Here is a 17,500-nt window from a genome sequence, read left to right as displayed (position 1 = left end):
TCTTCCCCACGCCCTCCCCATCCCTCCCATGCCTTCCCCAACCTTCCCCAGCTTCCCCAGTGCTAGTCTACGTCCACGGGGGCTATTGGCAAGAGTTAAACAAGGACCTCTCAGCCTACCTGGTACCTCCCCTCTATCAAGCTAGCATTGTTGTGGTCATCATTGGCTACGATCTGGCCCCGTTGGGTAAGTATGGGGATTGGGGAATGGGTGGGGAAGGGGTGAGGAGGAAAGGGAAGAAGGAGGAGGCATTGAGGAAGAGGAGACAGAGGAGGAGGAGGAGGAGGAAGAAAGGGAGGATTGAAAAGGAAGAGAAGAGGAGGAGGAGGAAGAGGAAAAAGAGACAGGGGAGGAGAAGGAGGAGGAGGAGGAGGAAGAGGAAGAAAGAGGAGGAGAAAAGACTATTACTACTACTACTACTACTACTACTACTACTACTACTACTACTTCTATTCCAGTGGGCGTGAAGGACATCGTTCAGGAGGTGAGGAAGGGCGTGGCGTGGGCGTGCGAGCTTGCTAAGGGGCGTGGCAGTGTGGGCGTCGTGTTGTCGGGCTGGTCGGCGGGCGGGCAGCTTGTAACACAGGTGAGAGTTCTGTCCAAATCCCTTCTGCAAGAGTTTACCAGCATCTTCACTCTTTCATCCCTGTGCTGTCCAAATCCCTGATGCAAGAGTTTACCAGCATCTTCACTCTTACATCCCTGTGCTGTCCAAATCCCTTCTGCAAGAGTTAACCAGAATCTTCACTCTTTCATCCCTGTGCTGTCCAAATCCCTTCTGCAAGAGTTAACCAGCATCTTCACTCTTTCATCCCTGTGCTGTCCAACTCCCTGATGCAAGAGTTAACCAGCATCTTCACTCTTTCATCCCTGTGCTGTCCAACTCCCTGATGCAAGAGTTAACCAGCATATTCACTCTTTCATCCCTTTGCTGTCCAAATCCCTGATGCAAGAGTTAACCAGCATCTTCACTCTTTCATCCCTGTGCTGTTCAACTCCCTTATGCAAGAGTTTACCAGCATCTTCACCCTTTCATCCCTGTGCTGTCCAAATTTCTTATGCAAGAGTTAACCAGCATCTTCACTCTTTCATCCCTGTGCTGTCCAACTCCCTGATGCAAGAGTTAACCAGCATCTTCACTCTTTCATCCCTGTGCTGTCCAAATCCCTTCTGCAAGAGTTAACCAGCATCTTCACTCTTTCATCCCTGTGCTGTCCAAATCCCTGATGCAAGAGTTAACCAGCATCTTCACTCTTTCATCCCTGTGCTGTCCAACTCCCTGATGCAATAGTTAACCAGCATTTTCACTCTTTCATCCCTGTGCTGTCCAAATTCCTTATGTAAGAGTTAACCATTATCTTCACTCTTTCATCCCTGTGCTGTCCAAATCCCTTCTGCAAGAGTTAACCAGCATCTTCACTCTTTCATCCCTGTGCTGTCCAAATTCCTTATGTAAGAGTTAACCAGCATCTTCACTCTTTCATCCCTGTGCTGTCCAAATTCCTTATGCAAGAGTTAACCAGCATCTTCACTCTTTCATCCCTGTGCTGTCCAAATTCCTTATGCAAGAGTTAACCAGCATCTTCACTCTTTCATCCCTGTGCTGTCCAAATCCCTTATGCAAGAGTTAACCAGCACCTCCTCCTCCTCCTCTTCTTCCTCCTCCTCCAGGTTCTGTCAGAGGAAGAGGAGAGGTCAGGTGAAGAGGTCAACCCATACCGTGACCTTATACGCGGGGTGGTCACTTTCAGCGGTATATTTGACCTTCGACCTCTCGTGACTACTTATGTTAACGATGCACTTAAACTAACAAGGTGGGTAATAGTAGTAGTAGTAGTAGTAGTAGTAGTAGTAGTAGTAGTAGTAGTAGTAGAATGAAATAGTGAATGTAAGATTGAATTCATTTATTTTTAAGTAAGTTTGTCATAATAATTCGTTTTCTTTCTCCTCTCTCTCTCTTCCTCTTCCTCCTCCTCCTCCTCTTCCCCAAGCAGTGAGGAGGCATGGGCACTCTCCCCTCTTAGAAGTGTGGGGAAGCTGGCGAAGAGGTGGGGAGGAGTTGGAAGAGGAGGAGGAGGAGGAGGAGGAGGAGGAGGACTTCAAATATTCGTAATAGTTGCCGAAGAAGATTCACCTGAGTTTATAAGACAATCAAAGGAGTACTATCAGGTGAGTAGCAGTAGTAGTAGTAGTAGTAGTAGTAGTAGTAGTAATAGTAGTAGTAGTAGTAGTAGTAGTAGTAGTAGAAGTAGTTTCTTTGTTTTTCTAATTCTTTTTTTTTCTTCCATTCCCTTCCTTTCCTTCCCTTCCCTTCCCTTCCCTTCCTTTCCTTTCCCTTCCTTTCCCTTCCCTTCCCTTTCCTTCCCTCCCTTTCCTTCCCTTCCCTTCCTTCCTTCCTTCCTTCCTTCCTTCCCTTCCTTGCCTTCCCTTCCTTTCCCTTCCCTTCCCTTCCCTTCCCTTCCTTTCCCTTCCCTTCCCTTCCCTTCCCTTCCCTTCCTTTCCCTTCCCTTTCCTTCCCTCCCTTTCCTTCCCTTCCCTTCCCTTCCCTTCCTTCCCCATCAATCTATCTTACCTCCTCCTCCTCCTCTTCCCCCTCAACTCTTCCCCACTCTTCCCCAATCCCAAAACCACTCCTTCCCCGCCTCCTCCTTACCCAATCCTTCCCCACCCCACCTCCTCCTCCTCCCCCTCAGGCCTGTCTTGGGGAGGGGTTACGTGGGGAATTTCTAGTGGTGGGGAAGACCGACCATTTCTCCATCGTGTGTGACCTCTTCCTCCCCACCCACCTCCCCACCGAACGCCTCCCCAAGTTCATATACTCTTGCTGTGGGGATTAAAGAGGAGGAGGAGGAGGAGGAGGAGGAAGAGGGGATAGTTTGAAGACCCCCACCTCCTCTTTCCTTCTCTCCTTCTCTTCCCTCCTCCTCCTTCATCTTCTTCCTCCTCCTCCTCTTTTTCTTCCCCTCAGCTCACCCAACCTTACCTCCTCCTCTTCTTCTTCTTCTTCTTCCTCCTCCTTCTTCTTCTTCTTCTTCTATATCCTCCCCACCCCATCCTCCTCCTCCTCCTCCTTTTCTTCCCCTCAGCTCCTCCAACCTTACCTCCTCCTCCTCCTTCTTCTCCTCTCTCTTTTTCCATATCCTCCCCACCCCATCCTCCTCCTCCTCCTCTTTTTCTTCCCCTCAGCTTCCCCAACCTTACCTCCTCTTCTTCCTCCTCCTTCTTCTTCTTCTTCTTCTTCTATATCCTCCCCACCCCATCCTCCTCCTCCTTTTCTTCCCCTCAGCTCCTCCAACCTTACCTCCTCCTCCTCCTCCTCCCTCTTATTTCATATCCTCCCCACCCCATCCTCCTCCTCTTTTTCTTCCCCTCAGCTCCCTCAACCTTACCCCCTCCTCCTCCTCCTCCTCCTTCTTCTTCTCCTCTCTCTTATTTCATATCCTCCCCACCCCATCCTCCTCCTCCTCCTCTTTTTCTTCCCCTCAGCTCCCCAAACCTTACCTCCTCCTCCTCCTTCTTCTCCTCTCTCTTATTTCATATCCTCCCCACCCCATCCTCCTCCTCCTCCTCTTTTTCTTCCCCTCAGCTCCTCCTCCTTCTTCTCCTCTCTCTTATTTCATATCCTCCCCACCCCATCCTCCTCCTCCTCCTCCTCCTCTTTTTCTTCCCCTCAGCTCCTCCTCCTTCTTCTCCTCTCTCTTCTTCTATATCCTCCCCACCCCATCCTCCTCCTCCTCCTCTTTTTCTTCCCCTCAACTCCCCGAACCTTACCTCCTCCTCCTCCTCCTCTCTCTTATTTCATATCCTCCCCCCCCCAACCACCCCACCTCCTCCTCTTTTTCTTCCCCTCAAATCCCCCAACCTTACCTCCTCCTCCTCCTCCTAGTAACACACAGAGGACAAACACCTGCCCAGCCCAATCTGCTCCTGTTCCTCAGTCATTCCGGACCCGTCGAGTCGAACACACGCACGTACACACACCTCTCCTTGTTACCTGTGTGTGTGTGTGTTCGTCTGTTCGTTGCTACCTGTTGATTGGAGAGCAGGTGAGTTTGTTTGTTTGTTTTGTTTTTCTTTGATTTTGTTTTTTGTTTTGATTTTTAGTCTTGTTTTTTTTTGTTGTTGTTTTTCTTGTTTTGTTTACCTGTTTGATTTTGTTTACTTGTTTGTTTGTTTGTTTTCTCTAAACTTTCTCTCTCTCCAACTTTCTCTTCTTTTTCTTCTCTCTCTCTCTCTCTCTCTCTCTCTCTCTCTCTCTCTCTCTCTCTCTCTCTCTCTCTCTCCTCGTTAATTGGTTAGTTCGTTCGTTCGTTCGTTTGTGTTTCGTATCTTTATCTCCTCCTCCTCCTCCTCGTTCTTCTTCCTCCTCCTCCTCCTCCTCCTCTTCCTTCTCGTTTTCCTCCTCCTCTCCTTTCTTCTCTCCCTTCTTCCTCTTCTTCATATCCTTCCTCCTCCTCTTCCTCCTCCTCTTTTATTTCTTCTGTCTCTTCCTTCTCCTCTCTACCAACCTCCTCCTCTTCTTCCTTCTTCTTTTCCTCCTCTTCCTCTTCTTTTCTTTCTTCCTCCTCCTCCTCCTCCTCCTCTTCTTCTTCCTTTTCCTCCTCTTCCTCTTCTTTTCTTTCTTCCTCCTCCTTTTTACCAACCTCCTCCTTCTCCTTTTCCTTCCTTCTCCTTCTCCTCCTCCTCCTTTTCCTCTTCCTCTCCCCTCTTTTTTCTTCCTCCTCTTTTTCGTACTCTTCCCTCCTCCTCCTCTTTATTCCCTCCACAACAACAACAACAACAACAACAACAACACCAGGAAGTCAGATCAATCTTTTTTTTTTCTTTTCTCGCCAAGTTTTTATATTTTTTTATTTAGTATCTTGACCTTCAGCTTTTGTTCATGCACCGAACTTGTTTTTGCTGTTGTTGTTTTTTGTTGTTCTCTCTCTCTCTCTCTCTCTCTCTCTCTCTCTCTCTCGTTTTTTTCTTTCCTTATTTCTCTCTTTTCATATTTTCTGTACATGTTTTTTTCTTCTTCTCGTATTTAAAATGATTTGAGTGTTATATCAAGAGGAACATATCTAATGATTTATATCTATCTACCTGTCTATCTATCTATCTATCTATCTATATAAGGAAGAACATGTGAAGCAGTTGTAGAGGAAAAGGATCAAGTCCACCTGTCCTGTAGTGATATATATTCCTGTAGTGGCCTTGTAGTGATCCTGTAGTGGTCCTGTAGTGATATATATTCCTGTAGTGGTCCTGTAGTGGTCCTGTAGTGGTCCTGTAGTGATATATATTCCTGTAGTGGTCTTGTAGTGGTCCTGTAGTGGTCCTGTAGTGATATATATTCCTGTAGTGGTCTTGTAGTGGTCCTGTAGTGATATATATTCCTGAAGTGGTCTTGTAGTGGTTCTGTACTGGTCCTGTAGTGATATATATTCCTGTAGTGGTCCTGTAGTGGTCCTGTAGTGATATATATTCCTGTAGTGGTCCTGTAGTGGTCCTGTAGTGGTCCTGTAGTGATATATATTCCTGTAGTGGCCTTGTAGTGATCCTGTAGTGGTCCTGTAGTGATATATATTCCTGTAGTGGTCTTGTAGTGATCCTGTACTGGTCCTGTAGTGATATATATTCCTGTAGTGGCCTTGTAGTGATCCTGTACTGGTCCTGTAGTGATATATATTCCTGTAGTGGCCTTGTAGTGATCCTGTAGTGGTCCTGTAGTGATATATATTCCTGTAGTGGTCCTATAGTGGTCCTGTAGTGGTCCTGTAGTGGTTCTGTAGCAAGTCAGGCACCAGCGAATCATTGCCGTCTCTTACAAGAAAAATATTCAAAATCATAAAAAAAATAAACTATTCGTCCTACTTAACGATTTTTATGTGAAAAACTCATCTTGGGTAATGTGTATTAATCTATGGCTTCATTTAACATTGGCCAAGTTTAATACACGAAAATGGCCTCATAAGACTCAAACATATAATCACTGGAAACAAACAACGATTAATGAAAAAAAAAAAAATCAAATAATTCGATTTAAATAAAAAAAATCCGGCTTAGGTAAAATAAACCGATTTTTTTTTTTTTTAGATTTTTTTTTTTTTTCCAAGCCTGCTGCTCAGCCTGTTCCGCTCATCCAGCAGTCTGTTTTTTTTTATAGTAAACCAGTTTTTGCCTTTGTCTGTCGAATCTGCATTTATCCAGTTCAAGCACATTAGCAGTTTTTTTTAGCACGTGTCCTAGTACCGGGTTCTCTTCCCATCAGAACCTTATATATATCCCCTTATTAAAGCCCTTCATCCATTTATAAACCTCGATCAGTCACCTACCTTTAAACCACCTCAATCCCCTATAATCCGATTGAAAGCGATTTAATTCCCTTTATGTGTGACTAAACCCTTTCTAGACTGACTTAATCCCACTTCAAACTTACGTAAAAAACTCGATCCTCTTTCTTACCCAATGAAACCAACTCGATCCTCCTTTAAACCTATTGAAACTGACTTGATCCTCCTTATATGTTGTTAAACCGTATCTAAACTGACTTAAACCCACTTCAAACTTACGTAAAAAACTCGATCCTCTTTCTAACCCAATGAAACCGATTCGATCCTCCTTTAAACCCATTGAAACTAACTTAATCCTCCTTGTATGTAGTTAAACCCTATATAAACTGATTCAATCCCACTTCAGACTTATTTAAACCAACTCAGTCCTATCTAAACCACTCAAAACCACCTCAATCCCTTATAATCCGATTGAAAGCGACTTGATTCTATCCATATGGGCTTAAACCCTTTCTAGACTGACTTAAACCCACTTTAAACTTACGTAAAAAACTCGATCCTCTTTCTAACCCAATGAAACCAACTCGATCCTCCTTTAAACCTATTGAAACTGACTTGATCCTCCTTATATGTTGTTAAACCGTATCTAGACTGACTCAATCCCACTTCAAACTTACGTAAAAAACTCGATCCTCTTTCTAACCCAATGAAACCGACTCGATCCTCCTTTAAACCTATTGAAACTGACTTGATCCTCCTTGTATGTAGTTAAACCCTATATAAACTGATGCAATCCCATTTCAGACTTATTTAAACCAACTCAGTCCTATCTAAACCACTCAAAACCACCTCAATCCCCTATAATCCGATTAAAAGCGACTTGATTCTATTCATGTGGGCTTAAACCCTTTCTAGATTGACTTAAACCCACTTCAAACTTACGTAAAAAACTCGATCCTCTTTCTAACCCAATGAAACCAACTCGATCCTCCTTTAAACCTATTGAAACTGACTTGATCCTCCTTATATGTTGTTAAACCGTATCTAGACTGACTTAAACCCACTTCAAACTTATGTAAACCAACTCGATTCCCTTTCTACCCCAATGAAACCGACTTGATCCTCCTTTAAACCTATTGAAACTAACTTAATCCTCCTTGTATGTAGTTAAACCCTATATAAACTGATGCAATCCCATTTCAGACTTATTTAAACCAACTCAGTCCTATCTAAACCACTCAAAACCACCTCAATCCCCTATAATCCGATTAAAAGCGACTTGATTCTCTTTATGTGGGCTTAAACCCTTTCTAGACTGACTTAAACCCACTTCAAACTTACGTAAAAAACTCGATCCTCTTTCTAACCCAATGAAACCGACTCGATCCTCCTTTAAACCTATTGAAACTGACTTGATCCTCCTTATATGTTGTTAAACCGTATCTAGACTGACTCAATCCCACTTCAAACTTACGTAAAAAACTCGATCCTCTTTCTAACCCAATGAAACCAACTCGATCCTCCTTTAAACCTATTGAAACTGACTTAATCCTCCTTATATGTTGTTAAACCGTATCTAGACTGACTTAAACCCACTTCAAACTTACGTAAAAAACTCGATCCTCTTTCTAACCCAATGAAACCAACTCGATCCTCCTTTAAACCTATTGAAACTGACTTAATCCTCCTTATATGTTGTTAAACCGTATCTAGACTGACTTAAACCCACTTCAAACTTACGTAAAAAACTCGATCCTCTTTCTAACCCAATGAAACCGACTCGATCCTCCTTTAAACCCATTGAAACTAACTTAATCCTCCTTGTATGTAGTTAAACTCTATATAAACTGATGCAATCCCATTTCAGACTTATTTAAACCAACTCAGTCCTATCTAAACCACTCAAAACCACCTCAATCCCCTATAATCCGATTAAAAGCGACTTGATTCTCTTTATGTGGGCTTAAACCCTTTCTAGACTGACTTAAACCCACTTCAAACTTACGTAAAAAACTCGATCCTCTTTCTAACCCAATGAAACCGACTCGATCCTCCTTTAAACCTATTGAAACTGACTTGATCCTCCTTATATGTTGTTAAACCGTATCTAGACTGACTTAAACCCACTTCAAACTTACGTAAAAAACTCGATCCTCTTTCTAACCCAATGAAACCGATTCGATCCTCCTTTAAACCTATTGAAACTGACTTGATCCTCCTTATATGTTGTTAAACCGTATCTAGACTGACTTAAACCCACTTCAAACTTACGTAAAAAAACTCGATCCTCTTTCTAACCCAATGAAACCGACTCGATCCTCCTTTAAACCCATTGAAACTAACTTAATCCTCCTTGTATGTAGTTAAACCCTATATAAACTGATGCAATCCCATTTCAGACTTATTTAAACCAACTCAGTCCTATCTAAACCACTCAAAACCACCTCAATCCCCTATAATACGATTGAAAGCGATTTAATTCCCTTTATGTGGGATTAAACCCTTTCTAGACTGACTTAATATCCCACTTCAAACTTATGTAAGCCAACTCAATCCCCTTTCCACCCCAATGAAACCGATTCAATTCTCCTTTAAACCCATTGAAACTGACTTGATCCTCCTTATATGTTGTTAAACCGTATCTAGACTGACTTAATCCCACTTTAAACTTATGTAAACCAACTCAATCCCCTTTAAACCCATTGAAACCAACTCGATCCTATCTTAAACCCATCTAAAAGGACTCGATCCCACTCCACAGTCATGCAAACCGACTCCATCCGCCTTCTGCACCCTTAAAAAGTATCGAATCCTCTTCTTGTACCTTCTTGCGGCCATAACACGTAATTCCCGTCTTTTTAAGGGACTGAAACCTCTTGGGCCGGGAAATTCCACCTTGCCTCATGGACTAGGAGAGAAAGAGAGAGAGAGAGAGAGAGAGAGAAAAAAAAAAAGGAAGAAAAACTCGATTATCAGGTCTAGGAGGAGGAGGAGGAGGAGGAGGAGGAGGAGGAGTTGGGAAGCCACAGAGAGAGAGAGAGAGAGAGAGAGAGAGAGAGAGAGAGAGAGATTTCTAGTTACTTAGTTTTAAATTTAGATATGTGGGCCTTTCCATAACTTGATACTACTACTACCACTACTACTACCACTACTACTACTACCACTACTACTACTACTACTACCACTACTACTACTACTACTACTACCACTGCTACTACTACTACTACTATTTTCAGGATGTGGGCTTCTTGGCTGATGATGGTAATGGTGATGGCGGTGGTAAGGGCGCAGGATTTTACCCCAGAACAAATTGCTGTGAGTATTATTATTATTATCATTATCATTATTATTATTATTATCATTATTATTATTATCATCATCTTCGTTTTCCTCCTCTTCCTTCTCCTATTCCTCCCAAATACTCGTTGGAGGATATCCTTGAGGGTTTACCGGAGTGCTGAATTCTTTGCAACTGACCATAGACAAGTTCCAACACTCAAGCTTCATATGTTACGTCAAGCAGAATCTCGAGATGCAACAATTCTGCGTTCCATCTCGTGAGCCTGAAGGACCTGGCATGTGCTCAGGGGTATGCAGAGACAGTCTCAAATCAGCTCAATGTGCTCAGTACCCTGGAGGACCCTGTGGGATACCTTCAAACGTGGGACTCTTCAAGAATGCCCAAGGAATGCACTGTCAAACCTTCAAACGTGGGACTCTTCAAGATGCCAAGGAGTGTACTGGAGAATGCCCAGGGAATGCACTGTCAAACCTTCAAACGTGGGACTCTTCAAGATGCCAAGGAGTGTACTGGAGAATGCCCAGGGAATGCACTGTCAAACCTTCAAACGTGGAACTCTTCAAGATGCCGAGGAGTGTACCGGAGAATGCCCAGGGAATGCACTGTCAAACCTTCAAACGTGGGACTCTTCAAGATGCCAAGGAGTGTACTGGAGAATGCCCATTGAATGCACTGTCAAACCTTCAAACGTGGGACTCTTCAAGATGCCAAGGAGTGTACTGGAGAATGCCCAGGGAATGCACTGTCAAACCTTCAAACGTGGGACTCTTCAAGATGCCAAGGAGTGTACTGGAGAATGCCCAGGGAATGCACTGTCAAACTTTCAAACGTGGGACTCTTCAAGATGCCAAGGAGTGCACTGGAGAATGCCCAGGGAATGCACTGTCAAACCTTCAAACGTGGGACTCTTCAAGCTGCCAAGGAGTGTACTGGAGAATGCCCAAGGAATGCACTGTCAAACCTTCAAACGTGGGACTCTTCAAGATGCCAAGGAGTGTACTGTAAAATGCCCAGGGAATGCACTGTCAAACCTTCAAACGTGGGACTCTTCAAGATGCCAAGGAGTGTACTGGAGAATGCCCAAGGAATGCACTGTCAAACCTTCAAACGTGGGACTCTTCAAGATGCCAAGGAGTGTACTGTAGAATGCCCAGGGAATGCACTGTCAAACCTTCAAACGTGGGACTCTTCAAGATGCCAAGGAGTGCACTGGAGAATGCCCAAGGAGCGCACTGCCAGGCTTGTTGGGAATGAGCTAGGACCAGTATAGGGCTGTGTCGCATTAACTATAAGTGAAACCAAATTGTCGAGTCCGTTTTGGCGTTGGCTCCCGCGGGTCGATTTCTCCCCTCTGCTCTGCCACACAATCCCAACACCTATTTCTTTCTCTCATATGTTACCTATACCTTACATATGAGAGGAGGAGATAGGTGTTGGGACTGTGTGGCAGAGCAGAGGGGAGGAAAGGACCCGCGGGAGCCTACGCCAGACCGGTCTCGATATATTTGGAAGACTATAGAGAGCAATGAAGGAGGATAGCTGGACCAGTGTAGGAATGTTGTAGGACCTGAGTACATTAGAAGAGCAGGATACTGGACCAATATAGGAATGTGTCGCGTGTAACTAGAGAGAAGTGGAGGATATCTGGACCAGTGTAGGAGTTTTGCAGGACATCAGAAGAGGAGGATAGCTACAGGACCAATATAGGACTGTGTAGCATGTAACTAGAGAGAAGTGGAGAAGGATAGCTGGACCAGTTGTAGGAGTTTTGTAGGACCAGAGTACATCAGAAGAGGAGGATACATTACCAGTATAGGACTCTTGCATAGGACCAGACCACAGCAGAGGGGGATATCAGGACCAATATAGGACTGTTGCAAAGGACTAAACCACAGCAGAGGAGGATATCAGGACCAGTATAGGACTCTTGCAAAGGACCAGACCACAGCAGAGGAGGATATCAGGACCAGTGTAGGACTCTTGTATAGGACTAAGGCACAGCAGAGGAGGATATCAGGACCCATATAGGACTCTTGCAAAGGACCAGAGCATAGCAGAGGAGGATATCAGGACCAGTATAGGACTCTTTCAAAGGACCAGACCACAGCAGAGGAGGATATCAGGACCAGTATAGGACTCTTTCAAAGGACCAGACCACAGCAGAGGAGGATATCAGGACCAGTATAGGACTCTTTCAAAGGACCAGACCACAGCAGAGGAGGATATCAGGACCAGTATAGGACTCTTTCAAAGGACCAGACCACAGCAGAGGAGGATATCAGGACCAGTATAGGACTCTTTCAAAGGACCAGACCACAGCAGAGGAGGATATCAGGACCAGTATAGGATTCTGCAGGTGAGGGAGGATATCATGTTGTCAAATTCTCTGGACCCCTTCCTTCACCCCTCCTTCTCACCCTTGACCCTTTTTCCATTACAGGAGTTGGAGCAGCTCTTCTCTGAGGTGGCTGGCGGGCAAGGACAAGGTCAAGGCCAGGGGTCAGGTCAAGGGTCATTCCCAGGATCAGGAGGAGGCCAAGGATCTTTCCCAGGATCAGGATCAGGAGGAGGAGGATTCCCAGGATCAGGAGGAGGCCAAGGATCTTTCCCAGGGTCAGGCCAGGGGGGATTCCCAGGGTCAGGTCAAGGTCAGTTCCCAGGTCAAGGTCAATTCCCAGGTCAAGGCCAGTTCCCAGGTCAAGGTCAGGGTGTAGGAGGGCGTCCAAACAGACCAGGTCGCCCCAATCGCCCCGGACAAGGAGGAGGTCGACCCAATAGACCCGGGGCTGGGGGGTCATCTGGTGGGGGGAACTGCAAGTTTTTCTGCCGTGATGCTTTTGGAGTGTATCAGCCATGTTGTTAAGAGGTGGTGATGGTGGTGGTGATGAGTGGTGTTATGGTGATGATGTAGTGGGAGTTGATAGGTGGAGTTGATTATGGGTGGTGGTGGTGGTGATGAGTGGTGATGATGATAGGTGGAGTTGAGTATGGGTGGTGGTGATGGTGAGGGTGGTGATGATGTTGGAGTTGAGAGGTGGAGTTGATTATGGGTGGTGATGATGATGATGGTGGTGATGATGGTGGTGTTGGTGGTGATGAAAAAATGAAGTTAGAAAAAAGAAAATGGGAAAAGGAGGAGGAAAAAGAAAAGGAAGAAGAGGAAAGGAAGAAGAAGAAGAGGAATTAGAAGAAAAAAAGGATTAAAAAAGAAAATGAAGAAATAAACAAGAAAATAAAGAAGAGAAAGAAGAAGAAGAGGAAGAAGAAAAGAGAGAATTTGATAAGGTAACATTGGTAGTAGTAATAGTAGTAGTAGTAGTAGTAGTAGTAGTAGTAGTAGTAGTAGTAGTAGTAAGGCCCTCTATCAAGTAATATATCCAAGTAAATATCTGTTAGTAATTCTGTTTAGTAGGAAAAATAAAATAAAAATCTAAGTAAATATACAAGTTTTTCCGTAAGTAATATCACGTTGAAAAAGGAATTTGTAAGTAGGTTTTGTTAGTAGTATATGTGTTAGTATATTTGTTAGTATATTAGTGTTTCCGTAAGTAATATCACATTGAAAAAGGAATTCGTAGATTTTGTTAGTAGTATATGTTAGTATATAAGTGTTTCTGTAAGTAATATCACATTGAAAAAGGAATTCGTAAGTAGGTTTTGTTAGTAGTATATGTGTGTTAGTATGCATGTAAGTAACCTCTCTTTTAAGTAATATTTGTTAGTATTTGTAAGTTCTTAAGGAATATGAAAAAAAAAAAAATTTGTAAGTGGTTTTTGTTAGTAGTGTGTCTAAGTAACTTTTTTCATGTAATAGTTGTTAGTAATTGTAAGTTTTTCGGTAATACTATGAAAAAAAAAGGGAATTAGTAAGTAGATTCTGTTAGTAGCATATGTAAGTAACTTTTCTTATATAATAGTGTTAGTATATACAAGGTTTTCAGTAAGTAGAACGTCAAAAGGATATCATTAAGTAGATATATGTGTTAGTACGTCTGTAAGTAACCTGTCGTGTCATATTTCTGTTAGTAGTATTGTAAGTATAAAAAAAATTATATATACAAGTAATGATAATAATAATACATTGCTAAATCTATATACATTTTATTGATCATTATCATTATTATTACAAACACTGGTCAACATATTTACACCACACGAGAACGGAGGTGAAATAAGGGAGAGACAGAGAAGAATTATGAGAGTTGTAAGCTAAACCACCACCTCCTCCTCCTCCTCTTCCTCTTCCTCTTCCTCTTGCTCACTCCGCCATGGCCTCCTTCTCGGCCCTCTTCGCCTTCCTCTTGGCCCTCTCCAGCAGCCTCTTCTCCCTCTCGTGTTCCTTCATGCGCAGGACATAGCTGTGGGGTGGAGGGAGTGTCAGGGTGATACTTAAGGTGACGCAGTACTTAGAAATAGCCAGCGTGACAATTTTATGATTTTAACCCCTTCACTACGGCCGGGCCAAAACAGCGCCCTGTGCCGTATCCGAGATCACCGCGCGCGCCAAACTTCAAATGTCGCTATTGAATATTACAAGTTCTCAGCCATAAACTCAACACAATCATCATGTATCATATATGAAAACATGCAGAATAAAATGGTGCACATAAAGAAACATCAATTGATAACTTTGAGATGTAGGCATAAATATAGAGATAAAATAACTCGAGTATTGGCTAAAGCGAGGCAGGATGTAGTATGCGCGTCCTCGGATATGGTACGGGGCATGCAAGGACGCATTATACGCCTCCTCGTGTTGAAGGGGTTAAGTTAGTGCATGACATCACGGCAGCCACTGTAAGTAAAATTTGCCTGCATCACAACCAGGCTGGGGTCATCCAAGACAGCCCTCAAGGAAGCCTCCCAATGGTGTAGCAGCACCTATGAAACACACATGGCAGCACTGAAGAAGCAAGACAATTCAGTGTTAGAAAGTAAATGCACATGACTAGCACAGACCGGTGTGCTGCCTGCCAACACACTGCCTCGGGGCCAACAACACTTCCTGCAGCCAAGGTTTGGCCTGCAGGTGAGGCTACATCAGGCATCTAAGACGCCTGCTAATTTTGTTAGTACTGAGAAAAGTGCATCTTTGAGGCTGGCAATTAAGTCATTTTCACCCTAAATTTATGGCTGTCAATGATGCGTTATTAATACATTGTTAGTTTGTCAGTACTGTGATGCCTGAGTCACAAGGTAAGTCTCGGCCACTCACTCGTCATACTGGCAGTTGAGGTAGGCGTGCTTCTCGTGGGCACAGCGGTACACGAAGGGGAACTCCTTGTGGCGACACGCACGGTGCTGGAGGGCAAGGTGGGCGCAGTAGTCACGCTTCTCCAGGGGCAGCCCAGCGGACTCCATCTCCTCCTGGGTGGCCAGCATCACTGGGGGGGGGGGGTATTAGTAGGCTGGGAGGGAAGAGGCTGTACACCAAGACTTACATTTACCTTAAATAAATTATCAAACAACTCTAACAAGCCAGCACCACCATGGCAGGGCTCAGCACCCTGGCGGCAAATCAAACCTTGCCACCAACTTTTGTCAGACTTGTTGGGAGCCTTGTCCCTCAACTCACCATTGTAATAATTTCTGCAAGACGTCAACGGCACAACGTGTGCCAGAAAGAACATGGTGAAGACTGGCTGTAGTGGCGCGCTGCTGCCAGTATTTCACTCCCTGCCTATCAAACATCACAGGCTCTGCATATAATCTCATTCAACAGTCACGGAAACGCTTTCAAAATCCCATTCAGGGACTATTTACTGTTGAAAATAGGGGATGATATTCACGAAAGCGCAGCCTCCCCTGGCGGTGCTGCCGCCATGGCTGCAAAATAGCTCACAGAGGGTTTAGGGCAGGGGAGCATATTTAAACTACTCCAACTGAACTTGACGACCTGCTAACTAGGGGGGTCTTTGCCCCCCTCGACCCCCCCCCCTTCTAACACACACACAGGCCTCGGGTGCTGCACGACACACGCCCTACCCTGACATCACCGAGCCCGTCACTAAACAACCGTGCCAAGGTGAGCCTCTCGTAATAATAACAATAATATTAATAACAACAATAATGATAACAAGCCCCCGACCCGTCCCGGCCGGCCACTCACCTCTCTCCTTGCGGCCCTCGGAGAAGCCGTAGAGGGGGTCGAACGTGGGTTCCGCCTGGCAGTTCGGCGTGGTGGCCGCGTCGCCGAGGAACTGTGAGTACGCGGTGCCCATGGCGGCGACGGGGGCAGGCAATGAAGGGAGCAACACAATATGGCCGACCCTCCCAGCTGTTCCTTGGCCCTGGGCTGGGTCTCGGCGGGCACCGGTACCAGTATTAATGGTACCGGTCTCCATGGTACCGGTTCTCTCTCTCTCTCTCTCTCTCTCTCTCTCTCTCTCTCTCTCTCTCTCTCTCTCTCTCTCTCTCTCTCTCTCTCTCACCTGCTTCCTAAATCACTGAAGGAGAGAGAGAGAGAGAGAGAGAGAGAGAGAGAGAGAGAGAGAGACTGGTACCGGTACCGAACAGTCTGGTACCGGTACCGAACAGTCTAGTACCGGTACCGAGGAACCAGACACCGGTACCTTTACCTGCCGAAAGAGACCACTTATCAACATGGCGGCGGGAGAGGAAGTAAATCGGTCCATATTTTCGCCATTTTCCCCCCTTATTAAGCACCTGGGGAGGCCGTGGAGGGAGCGACGCCCCCCTGGATACTTGAAGCACCTGGAGGACACGTGACACACACCTGACAGCCACGGGGGAACAGGTGAGAGGGTGATTAATATGGGCACAGGTGTTTATTATTATTATTATTATTATTATTATTATTATTATTATTATTATTATTATTATTATTATTATTATTATTATTATTATTATTGATGTTTTTTTTGTTTTAATTGTATTTTGAGTCTTTATATATTGCAAGATTGCTTTTTGGTAGGTGCGCGTTGCCCCAGTGCGCATCTCCGTATCCTTGACCTTTGACCTCAAGTCCCTTACATTCAAACGTATTTTATTATTATTATTATTATTATTATTATTATTATTATTGTTATTGTTATTATTATTATTATTATTACTATTATTATTATTATTATTATTATTATTATTATTATTATTACTATTATTTTTGTATTTGTATTGTTTTTTTTCCCTTGAACTGTTTCCTTGGTAATATTTTCTTTCAATTTCTGCTTTGTTTTGTTTTTTTCCTTCTTTTCAAATATCTTTAGACACAAGGATAGGTCAAGTTAGGTTAGGGTAGCATAGGTCAAGTTATTAGGTTAGGTCAGGTTAGGTGCAGGGTAACATTTAAATATCTCTCTTTGTTAGGTTAGGTTAGTATAGGTCAAGTTACTAGGTTAGGTCAAGTTAGGTCAGGTCAGGTGAAGGGTAACTCTTTTAAATCTGTTTTATTTTTGTTTATCCTTCAAATTTTCTTCCCTTTTTCTAGTTTCACAAAAGACACAAGGTTAGGTCAAGTTAGGTCAGCTGTTGTATGTTTGTTTATTAATATATATACCAATTCATATGAGGACAAGTATATTCTTTCTTTCAATTTCTGCTTTTTTCCTTCTTTTCAAATATCTTTAGACACAAGGTTAGGTCAAGTTAGGTTAGGTTAGCATAGGTCAAGTTACTAGGTCAGGTCAGGTTAAGTGCAGGGTAACATTTAAATATCTCTGTTTTATTTTTGTTTATCCTTCAAATTTTCTTCCCTTTTTCTAGTTTCACAAAAGACACAAGGTTAGGTCAAGTTAGGTCAGCTGTTGTATGTTTGTTTATTAATATATCTACCAATTCATATAAGGACAAGTATATTCTCTTTCAATTTCTGTTTTTTTCCTTTTCAAATATCTTTAGACACAAGGTTAGGTCAAGTTAGGTTAGGTTAGCATAGGTCAGGTTATTAGGTTAGGTCAAGTTAGGT

General features: G+C 43.8%; 2 protein-coding genes and 3 long non-coding RNA genes across 15 annotated transcripts in view; 3 read left to right on the top strand and 2 right to left on the bottom strand.

The window, feature by feature from the left end:
- The window catches only part of LOC126992775 (kynurenine formamidase-like), a 13,585-nt gene extending 1,417 nt beyond the window's left edge, over positions 1-12,168 (top strand). Inside the window, exons 3-9 of one of the 4 annotated variants that reach the window (XR_007747034.1) lie at positions 52-186; positions 459-586; positions 1,672-1,814; positions 1,992-2,169; positions 3,887-4,046; positions 9,512-9,590; positions 12,017-12,168. Coding sequence is in view for 3 of the 4 variants with exons in the window: in XM_050851577.1 (XP_050707534.1) it covers positions 52-186; positions 459-586; positions 1,672-1,814; positions 1,992-2,169; positions 2,694-2,837 (728 nt within the window). In the remaining variant the exon portion in view is untranslated. Of the gene's footprint in view, positions 1-51; positions 187-458; positions 587-1,671; positions 1,815-1,991; positions 2,170-2,693; positions 3,289-3,886; positions 4,047-9,511; positions 9,591-12,016 lie in introns of those variants that run through there. The other 3 variants (XM_050851577.1, XM_050851578.1, XM_050851579.1) reach the window with 3 other exon arrangements.
- On the bottom strand, positions 9,607-12,004 carry LOC126992784 (uncharacterized). Of its 2 annotated transcripts, XR_007747047.1 has the most exons (4): positions 10,748-12,004; positions 10,608-10,677; positions 10,258-10,537; positions 9,607-10,117 (listed from the first exon to the last, which is right to left on the bottom strand). It is a non-coding gene; the product is annotated as an uncharacterized LOC126992784 (long non-coding RNA). The 2 variants fall into 2 exon arrangements; XR_007747046.1 differs by having other exon boundaries at positions 10,608-12,004.
- Positions 12,169-13,661: 1,493 nt separating the features above from the next.
- LOC126992777 (NADH dehydrogenase [ubiquinone] 1 beta subcomplex subunit 7-like) lies at positions 13,662-15,886 on the bottom strand. Its single transcript, XM_050851583.1, has 3 exons — positions 15,686-15,886; positions 14,792-14,960; positions 13,662-13,934 (listed from the first exon to the last, which is right to left on the bottom strand). Exons 1-3 carry the CDS (start codon positions 15,795-15,797, stop codon positions 13,835-13,837), a joined length of 381 nt encoding a protein of 126 aa, XP_050707540.1. The 5' UTR covers positions 15,798-15,886; the 3' UTR covers positions 13,662-13,834.
- Positions 15,887-16,159: 273 nt separating this feature from the next.
- The window catches only part of LOC126992779 (uncharacterized), a 15,383-nt gene continuing 14,042 nt past the window's right edge, over positions 16,160-17,500 (top strand). Inside the window, exon 1 of the long non-coding RNA XR_007747042.1 lies at positions 16,160-16,333. This is a non-coding gene — a long non-coding RNA (uncharacterized LOC126992779). The remainder of the gene's footprint in view (positions 16,334-17,500) is intronic.
- LOC126992778 (uncharacterized) overlaps positions 16,782-17,500 on the top strand; it is a 1,429-nt gene continuing 710 nt past the window's right edge. Inside the window, exons 1-2 of one of the 7 annotated variants that reach the window (XR_007747039.1) lie at positions 16,782-16,824; positions 17,186-17,223. This is a non-coding gene — a long non-coding RNA (uncharacterized LOC126992778). The other 6 variants (XR_007747036.1, XR_007747041.1, XR_007747040.1 and 3 more) reach the window with 6 other exon arrangements.

The sequence above is a fragment of the Eriocheir sinensis genome, unplaced genomic scaffold (genome assembly GCF_024679095.1).
Source record: "Eriocheir sinensis breed Jianghai 21 unplaced genomic scaffold, ASM2467909v1 Scaffold50, whole genome shotgun sequence".
Classification (NCBI taxonomy): Eukaryota; Metazoa; Arthropoda; class Malacostraca; order Decapoda; family Varunidae; genus Eriocheir; species Eriocheir sinensis.
Note: the sequence above shows the minus strand (reverse complement) of the source record. Positions and strands in the feature narration are given on the sequence as shown.

Bases quoted from the DNA above. Each gene is read 5' to 3' on its own strand.
- LOC126992777 (XM_050851583.1), bottom strand. From the start codon at position 15,797: ATGGGCACCGCGTACTCACAGTTCCTCGGCGACGCGGCCACCACGCCG. The intron at 14,961-15,685 runs GTGAGTGGCCGG...CCCCCCCCCCAG, and splicing joins CGAGGGCCGCAAGGAGAGAG to TGATGCTGGCCACCCAGGAG. The intron at 13,935-14,791 runs GTGAGTGGCCGA...TCCACCCCACAG, and splicing joins CTCAACTGCCAGTATGACGA to CTATGTCCTGCGCATGAAGG.